The 10,023-nt window shown below is 40.7% G+C and overlaps 2 protein-coding genes across 2 annotated transcripts; one reads left to right on the plus strand and one right to left on the minus strand.

Moving 5' to 3' along the window:
- The first annotated feature begins 2,274 nt into the window (after positions 1-2,274).
- Positions 2,275-3,666, plus strand: LOC133714640 (uncharacterized). Its single transcript, XM_062140807.1, has 2 exons — positions 2,275-2,485; positions 2,800-3,666. Exons 1-2 carry the CDS (start codon positions 2,474-2,476, stop codon positions 3,664-3,666), a joined length of 879 nt encoding a protein of 292 aa, XP_061996791.1. The 5' UTR covers positions 2,275-2,473.
- A 276-nt stretch (positions 3,667-3,942) lies between these two features.
- Positions 3,943-5,280, minus strand: LOC133716768 (uncharacterized). The gene has a single exon (XM_062143426.1). It carries the CDS (start codon positions 5,278-5,280, stop codon positions 3,943-3,945), a length of 1,338 nt encoding a protein of 445 aa, XP_061999410.1.
- Positions 5,281-10,023: the final 4,743 nt, after the last annotated feature.

Consider the following 10,023-nt stretch of genomic DNA (forward strand, 5'->3'; position numbering starts at 1 on the left):
CTATTGTCGCCAACTGCTCCTGTAATTCATCACTTACTCTTTGCGGATGATAGCTTTCTTTTCGGGGAAGCTTCTGTTAGAGAATATCAAGGTTTCAAGAACTTGTTATCTATCTATGCTCGGGCTTCTGGACAGATGATCAATTTGCAAAAGTCCAGCGTTGTTTTTAGTGGTAATGTCAGCTGAGAAGTTAGAAATCATCTTCTTCTATTCTTGGTGTGACATGCGTCAAGGAACATGGTTTGTACTTGGAACTTCCCATTCATGTAGGTCACAATAAGAAGGCTATTTTTGCTTATCTGAAAGAAAGACTTACCAAAAAGCTAATCAGTTGGCAATCCAGGAACCTTAGTGCAGGTGGTAAGGAGTTATTAATAAAAGTTGTGGCTCAAACTCTACCTAATTATGTTATGAACTGCTACTTACTACCCAAGTCTTTATGCAATGACCTTCAACAACTTTGTTCTCAATTTTTTTGGGGAAGTACAGATGAGAAGAGGAAGATACATTGGCGGTCTTGGGAAAGGATGTGTGTCCCTAAAGATGTTGGTGGCATGGGATTTAAACATCTGTATGCTTATAATTTGGCTATGCTAGATAAACAAGGTTGGCGGCTCCTCTCAAAGCCATATTCACTAGTTGCACGGGTCTTTAAAGCTGTGTCTCACCCTTAGGGCTCTTTTCTTACTGCAGACATGGGTGATAGATCATCTTATTCTTGGAGAAGTATAATGGCAGCTTGACCGGTGTTACAACCTGGTTTATTTTGGAGGATTGGTAATGGTAGGTCGGTGAAGATTTGGGAGGATGATTGGATATCTAATGTATCGTCTCATTCCTTGGAGAAACCGGCAGATACGGTGTTTGAATTGGTCTCCAATTTGATTAACTTTCAAGACTATACCTGGGATATCCCTACTGTTCATGCTTGCTTTGATCCTGATGTTGCTTCCCAAGTTTTGGCTATTCCATTAAGCAGACAAGTGGGGAATGATAGAGCTGCATGGAAACTGGATAAACGTGGTTTCTTTTCGGTCAAGTCAGCCGCCATTGCTCGTGACTTTTCTATTGGTAATGTGTTTGCTTCAACTTCCCTTGGTGATCCTTATGCACAGCTTTGGAATGCTTTGTGGAAAGCCCACATCTGATTGACAGAAAGCCAATAAACGGTGGATGGCCCCTATGGATGGCCCTTTGAAATTGAATGTGGATGGTGCTTTTGTACCCAATGTACAATTTGGAGGTACATGTGGAGTTCTCCGCAATGCTCAAGGTCAGTTTCTTACTGCCTTTTCGCGTCGAATGAACTTTGTAAGCTCTCCATTACATGCCGAGTTGTTGGCCTTAAGGAATGGTTTAGAACTACTGCAAGTTATGGATGTTACTAACGCTATGGTGGAGACTGACTGCTTGTTGGCTGTACAAGCCATTAACTCAGAGAGTTGTGATTTATCTCCTTAGCGAGCCATGGTAGATGATATTAAAAGTCTGCTGGACTCTAGTGTTGATATGTGTATTACTTTTGCTCCTAGACAAGTTAATGTTGTAGCTCATAAGAGCAAGTTCACCGGGCATCCTATTGCCCGGGCACCACGTCAAAAGCAGCAAAAATGGTGACCCAGCTGACTATTCATGATTCCACCGGGCTTGGGGCAAAACCACAGTGGGAGGCCCAGGTCACGAACTCGGGGAGGAGGGTGACTGAGCCCGTGACCCAGGATGCCAGCCTGGCCCAAAAGGAAGCAGCTCAGGGAGACGCGCCGTGGGGAGGGGGGGGGGGAGTGAGCTTCAGTTTCTTGTCTCTAGTGGCGACAAAAGCAACAGGCGCGTTGCTTTCGTGTTTTTGTCGTTTTGTGACTGCAGCCGGCGACGTGGCTTGTAGCCGTTGGAGTCCATGTGCAGATTTGAATGCAACGGTCCACAGATCTGGACCGTTGCTTATGATTATGAAATGGATCTGACGGCTGGAGATTGCAGAGGTTAAAAAAAAAAAAAAATACCGTTAGATTACAACGGTAACAAAAAAAAATTAAACCAAAATTTTCTATAAATACCTTACCTCCTATTTTACTTCTCACACCAAAAAAATCATCTTTCTTCCTCAAAATTTTTTGTTCCTTCTCCTCATAGCTTTCATACTCTACAATTTTTTGATTCCAATATGAGTGTACGAGGCAATATGATTGTCCAACTCGTAGGAGATCCAAGTATTGACGGGACACGTTGGTAGACTATTGAAGACATTCAATTGTGCAACTCTTGGAGGGCTGTTAGCCAAGATCCGGCAATCGGTACGGATCGAAGAAAAGATGATCTATGGATAGAGGTACGCCAACACTATGCCGAACATTGGGATGGATATGTCCGAACATTGCAAGCTTTTCAAGGGAGGTGGAAAACCTTGAAAGTCGAACTTTATGCTTGGCATTGTGCGTTAAGGCAAGCGAAATTGTGGTACAAGAGTGGTGCGAATATGATTGATGAGGTATGAATTTGTAGTGTAACACGAATATTAATTTTTATGATTCTTTTAGTGTATATTAAAATTTAATTAGTTGATACATCTTACTTTAAATTATTAGTTGAAATATTTTGTTGATAACTATACTTTAAATTATTAGTTGATATATTAAAATTTAGTTGATAATTATACTTCAAATTAGTACTTCATAATCATACTTTAGACTTCATTTTATTTAAATTATACATTATACTCACCTTATATTTAAATAGTTGATACATTGTACCTCGTTTATATTTGTACTAATAGATTTATACATTTTTGTTTAAATTAAATAGGTACGTCAAGCACAAGATTTGTGGAGAGCTGCGATGACCAAATCGAAAGGAAAACAAAAAAAAGGTGATTTCATTAGTTTAGAATGTTACGAGATTGTTAAGGGGTTTCAACAATTTGATGACATTCCAAACCATTCCTCTTCGGCTGGAGGAACCTCCAGGGGAGGAACTGAACGGATGCACACACAACAATCCGTTCCTGATTCTCATGTCCAGTTGGACATAGATGCAGATGAGGTAAACGCCGATGCAACTCCCAATCCTTCGGTGAGGCCTCAAGGAAAGAAGGCTGCCAAAGAAGCTCTTCGGAAAGGAAAGAAAGCATCTAATGATTCCAGTCCTCTGACAGCAGCTGTGGAGACTATAGCAACCAACCAAACATCAATGCTGTCTGCCAAGGAGAAACGTGATGAGGAATATGCTCGACATCTCCGTGACCAACAACAACGAGATTATATACGCTTGCAATTGGATATTCAAGAGAGGGAATTCAAAAATCAAGAGAGGGAAGAGCGTATTATGGAGATGGACACAAGTAAGATGACGCCAACCAAAAAGAATTACTGGCAAAGAAAACAAAAAAAAATTGCGGAGAAAGAAGCTGAAGATGCAACCCGTGGATCTGGCTTCCCACAACCACCATTCACCGGTGGATATTATCCACAACCTCCTTTCCCCGGTGGCTATCCACAACCTCCTTTCCCCGGTGGGTATTATCCACAATCTCCTTTCCCCGGTGGCTTCCCACAACCACCATTCACCAGTGGTGTCCCTTCCCCACCTTTCTCTTCGGGTGAATCCACCAACCCCAACCATATGGATGACCCCACAAACACAAATTGGATTCCTAATGAAGATGAGGATTAGGAAAATTAGGGAGTTATATATTTTAAATAATTGTATTGTTATGATTCCAATGCTTGGTTTTTCACTTATGTAATATTAGATTGATGAAATGAAAATTTATTTGAATAATACCCTTACAAATGAAAAGCTAAATGAAACCACACAAACATAATTAAAAACATAAAAACGAAAGTAGAAACCACACAAACATAATTAAAAACATAAAAACTAAAGTAGACTTTGCCAAACATAATTAAAAACATAAAAACTAATAGAAAACACACACAAATAGCAGATCTAGATACTCCTATTGCCTTGAAATTCCCAAAAGTGTTGAATGAGGTCTTCCTGAAGGTTGGAGTGACTTTGCTCAGATCTAATTTGTTGGTAGCGGTCCATGAATCCGTTCATATGATGAGCATCTCTACCAACAGGATCAAAGTCTCTACCGGTTGGTCCCTCCCATACCTCAGCAATCCTGGGCCTCATATTGTTATCCTCCTCATCATCGGACTCCAACTCATCATCGCTGTCTTCAGGTCGTTCATTTTCGACAATCATGTTGTGTAATATAATACACGTCAACATAATGTATCGAATGTCCTCTTTATGCCACCCACGAGCAGCTCCTCTAACAATGCCAAACCGTGACTGTAATATACCAAAACATCTCTCTACATCTTTCCTATACCCCTCTTGAGCCTTTGCAAACTCGATTTCCTTGGGGCGTGTAGGATTTCGAACAGTTTTCAAGAAAGTCGCCCATCGAGGATAAATACCGTCGGCGAGATAGTACCCTAGATTGTGAGCTCTGTTGTTAACTTGGAATTGGATCAGAGGTGCTCTACCGGCGGTAAGCTCATCAAACAACGGAGACTTTGCCAAGACGTTCAGGTCGTTGCATGCCCCGGGCATTCCAAAGAATGCGTGCCAAATCCAGGTGTCGTAAGATGCGACTGCTTCCAGGATGATAGTGGGGATCTGTTTCCTACCACTATATTCTCCAGCCCAACCTGTCGGACAATTCTTCCATTGCCAATGCATACAGTCGATGCTCCCAATCATTCCTGGAAAACCTCTCCTCTCAGCTTTGGCAAGAAGTCGTCTGAGGTCGGCTGCAGTAGGAGCGCGGAGGTATTCTGCTGAGTAAAGATCAACAATTCCTCGTGTAAAGTGCTGAAGGGCTGCGACGGAGGTGGATTTCGCCATCCGACAATACTCAGCACATTGATCTGCCCCTGCACCGTAAGCAAGCATTCGCAAGGCAGCTGTCATCTTCTGCTCCGGAAGCAGTCCGACTTTGCCGGTAGCATCTGACCTTTGAACAAAGTAACGATCATACTGGCAAAGGTCAGTAGATATACGCATGAAGAGATTGAGACTCATCCTGTAACGTGTTCGGAAATCCGGATCTTTGAACACTGGCCGGTCGACAAAGTAGTCGGCCAACATACCTTTGCCCCTTTCTTCTCTAAATCGTTCCTCATTTGGTGCACGACCCGGATGAGAACCGCGTCCTCGGTGTTGGTTTCCAGATTCTTCTGCGACTGCAGCCATGACAATGGCGTTGGTGGCCATCATCTCTTCATCATCTTCATCCTGAGACCGTCGAATTTGATCCCACAAATTGTTCATTGCAACGAGGGAAATTTAGGAAATATGTAATGCTAGAGATATGAAAAGGGTGAAGCTTTGTTAAGCTCGGATGGTGTGTGTATGTAGTGAAAACATCATGTCTATATAATGAAATTTTTCACACATAAAAGTGTCGGTGGGTTATCACTCACTCATTTCAAAAAATTTGTCATTGGTGTGCATGTGATGAAAGTGTCGGTGAATTTTTAAATTTTTTCACACTTTTCAAAAACTTGTCGGTGGTGTCGGTGGACAAAATTGTCGGTGGAGTTAAACAAAATTTCACACTTTTCAAAAACTTTGTCGGTGGTGTACATGATAAAAGTGTCGGTGGAGTTTTAAATATTTTCACACTGATCAAAAACTTATTCGGTGGTGTATATGTGATAAAAGTGTCGGTGGAGTTAAAAAAAAAAAAGTGTGTCGGTGGACATATAATTTGTCTACCAATAAAATTTTCTTTGATTGCATTTTCAAATTGTTTATCAATACTATTTATTTACATCATACATTTCTCATTTTCCAAAAAAAAATTAATAAAATATTCGATGAACAGTAACTGACTGGTGACCCTGACCCAACGGGTGGAAGCAAAGATCCAGTGGCAGTGAATAGTTTCCTGCCCTGGTGCCCTGGTGACCTGGTGACCGTGACCTGGTGACCCAACGGGTGAACTTGCTCTAAGTTGGCAGGCCTTAGCTTTGAATCAGATGTTCAACTTGAGTGGTTTGTAACGCTCCAGATTTGATACTGGATGCCCTTATGTATGACGCTACTCGTACCTAGTAATAAAACTTCTTTCTTCTTTCAAAAAAAAAAAAAAAAAAAAAAAACAAACTGTGATAAAAGATAATACTCGAAATTTTGTAAAATGCGGTGCATAAAAAAAATGGGTCTTGCTAAATGAACCCAGCAAATATCTAAGTGTACCCAGCATTTAAAAATTATTTTTGTATTTCCAATTTTACCCCAATTTGTTGAAAAATGTCTACGCCACACACAGCCACCTCAACTCCTTACCTGAGACTTGAATCCCCATCATTTCTCTTAGATTTTCGACAAACATTGGTTGAAATTCACACACTTTTAGCGACTTTGTTCTTTTCTTTGATCTTTCAAAGACCTGCAAATTTTATGGACAGATCATTATAAATGTTCATGGGCGTTGAGGGTACCAATGGTTTGGTATTGAGGAACTGGGTTTCTTGGATAATTGTGTTTCTTCCATCGTTGACGTGTTCTTTGTAGATGACGATCAGTGTATGCGCGCGCAGAGAGAGAGAGAGAGAGAGAGAGAGAGAGAGAGAGAGAGAGAGAGAGAGAGAGAGAGAGAGAGAGAGAGAGAGAGGATGATGAGTTGAAGTTGGTCGATCGGCGGAAGTTAGTAAGCACCATGAGCGAGTGCTGGGTAAAGTTGGAAATTAATGAGTACATTTTCACAGCTGGGTATACTAAGAAATTTGCTGGGTACATTTAGCAAGACCCAAAAAAGGGTACCATTTCGAGTGGAAGCACTATTATGTACAGAAGTTCTCCTAGGTAGTACAAGAAGTTCGACGTTGTCAAAGGAAAAGAAACTCACAAATCGTCGTCTTGATCTACATAACAAAACTTCTGCTTCCACGTACATTGCCTCTCAAGTGCTTCAAGGTCCGATTTGAATGGTGGATGACCCCTAATAAAACAGAGCATGAAGCTTGTATCACCCGGAGAGGACGGACTTCTCGAAGTTGCTGTTTGGGTGATGAACATAAAATTACTGGTCTCGCTTCATCAATCTCTATCCCATTGAACAATCCAATCACAGATAGACATATTTGGGACAACTTCGAGAAGAAACAGATTCAGTAACTCGACACCCTTGGTAGACCAGGGAATACCATGTTGAGCAACAATGTAACGAAGAGATTTGAGTTGCCTATATATAAGCAGTAAATTCCTCCCAACAAAGTTACAAAACTCATTCTGTCCATCTGAAACTTCATGTATATATCTTCCAAGGAATCGAAAGGCTAGTATCACTTTATTCTCCTTCTTAGCTGCAACTTGGATGCCGGGCCAGATGCTTAAATTAAAGATCTTCGATCTTTATCGAAATGAGGAAGGGCACCTCTTCGACCATTAGACTTTTTGATAGGCTTGAAACTATCATCTAAAGTCTAAACATTCGTCATGCACAGTAGTATTGAGAGAGGCTTAGCGTCATTGAACATATCTTCTCCTAAATAATCCATGTTGATCAAGAGACTTGGGAGAGCCTAGGAGAGTGAAGCTCTGAGCCCCAGCCATAGTATTGGTTCCATTTACATTTTGATGTTTGCGGCATTGGTTCCTTCATCTTTTGAATGTGTCCTCTTCAACACTAAATCTCTCCACACATGACGGAGGTGCAATTTCTGGATTTCATGCACTGCCATAACTGGTTATCATTTTTATGATTGTCATCTACAACTATCTCAAGGCTTTTTAGAGTGTTATTTTGTGATCACTTTTTAGCATCCCTCGAGCGAGCACTATACCAAGTCGAGCCAACTTGAAGATCATGCGGTCAACAATATATCTAGGCAACAGCCATTCAATTGGACGAGTGTTGACTTGCCGGCGGCGACCGGACATATGCAAGTTCTGGACACAAGCACCGGATTAGGTATGATTCGGAGACAAGGGGACCCTTGTAGCCATTGTAACCATCAAAAGCTTTGGTACTAGAAGTCAGACAATGACGCACAAGTGCCTCGCATTAATCGTCAATGTAACAATGATGTATGTAAGAAATAAGGTAAGTGGGGGTGAATATGTTAGATGGGTTCTATGTTATACCTTGTCAGCCCCGCCGCCGCATCTCTCTCTCTCTCTCTCTCTCTCTCTCATCTTAATCTTGATGTATGCTTTCTAATTTCTATATTGACTCCTTGACGGAAACCTTCCGCTGTTGCCATGTGGGCGCCCACTGGTCTTTCATCTTTTTTAAATTGAGTGCATCTTAAAAGATAGACACTAATGGGAAATTCGATCTGCAAGTAACCCGGTGCATAGGGTGCCAGCTACAAAAATAGTGACGTCAGTTCTAAAACTAGAGACGTGATATAATTGGCTAATTGCTATCATCTTATTCAATCTAATGGTGTGTATTTCAAAATTAAAATCAAACAAAAACTAACCGAAACATTAACGTACGGAATAAACTGTAAAGTTAAAGATTATTCTCGCTTTCTCCGTTTATTTTCTCTTCAATCTAATTTTGGCAATCCATCTCTTTCTCAATGATGCAGAACAGATGGCAGCCCAATTTGAAGAACAGTTGGATCGTGCTAAAGGAGAAAACGAAAAGTGACTAGTAGACGCGAAACAGCTCCACGGAGTCCGTTTGGGACGCACCTTACCTTTCCGGAAAGGGAATCGCGCCAGAAATCAAACTCGTCGCTTTGCCACGACCTGTGACCTTTTTTCGGGCTTTCGGGGTCGTTTAGGGCCTCAAAACTGCATTTTTCTAAAGGTTTTCCTAGCTATTTTCGGGTTGTTTTTGTTTTTACCCATGGGCTTTAGGGTTTCATTGTTAGTCGCCCTAGGGTTTATTTTCTTATAAATAAGCCGCCTTAAGGCTGTAGAACGCATCTTTTATCTTATTATCAATAAAATTGAGATTATTCTTTTTTTTATCTCTGGTGGACTCCAGAACCCTTTTGCTTAGGTTTATTGCTGGTAAACCTAGTTATCAATCCGTCTGCGTCACTCAATAAGAGAAACCCAAAAACACGTGGTGAGAAAGAGAAAGAGCACTCATTTTATTGATTTTAGAGGGAGGCAAAGAAAATATTCTTGGTGGAAGGCGATTCAAAAACACTCATTAATGCTCTCAACCATTGTACCCATGTGACTTGGCATATTAAGGCCCCGTTTGGGATTGCTTCGCTTTTTAAAAAATCAGTTTTTGTTCAAAATTTTAGATTTTATTATGTTTGGTAAATAAATAAAAAGTAGCTTTAATGGAAAGTTATAGGTCACTGGCAGCAGATTTTAGAAGCAGCCTAGAGGTTGCTTTTAGAAGCTGCTGTAGATAAAAACATACTCTGCAGTTGTTTTATATATTAACAGCACTTTTAAAAATATTATTTACCAAACACGAAACTGTTTTAATTCACAGCTGATTATTCTCACAACACAGCAGCAGCAGTTATTTTTAAAAGTCACAGCAATCCCAAACTAGCCCTAAGTTTGTTGTTCAAGACATTTGGCTTCTTGCATCTCGTTTTGCTTCGGTCTCATTTTCCCATATTTGGAGAGAGGCTAACTTCTTAGCTGATAGTCTAGCTTCTTTAGGTCATTCTCTTTCGGCCCCTTCTTTTTGGTTTCAGTAGCTTTCTCAGTTTCTCTAAATTCCTCGAGCTCCACCTTTCAGTTTGGAGGTGGGTGTGCTCGAGGCTTTTCGTTGTAGGTTTTTTTACCAAAAAAAAAAAAAAAAACTCTCTTTAAATTTTTTTGCCATCAACAATTTCGAGAGGGTATATTACGCTCCTACGAAAGATGCCAGAGCCAAAAATTACATTCGGTAAAAGTCCTTACAAAATAAAAGACGTGTAGAGAATTGAAATTTTAGACATTATAAACAGGAATCTCACTTACATTTTCTACCGACATATCCACTAAAATTGGGACAGCCAATACGGATGGATACGAGATACCTAATAGCCTCAGAGTATGGTCCCATTCCACACAAATGATGAAGCCTTGGTCAGAAGTCAT

The sequence above is a fragment of the Rosa rugosa genome, chromosome 6 (genome assembly GCF_958449725.1).
Source record: "Rosa rugosa chromosome 6, drRosRugo1.1, whole genome shotgun sequence".
Classification (NCBI taxonomy): domain Eukaryota; kingdom Viridiplantae; phylum Streptophyta; class Magnoliopsida; order Rosales; family Rosaceae; genus Rosa; species Rosa rugosa.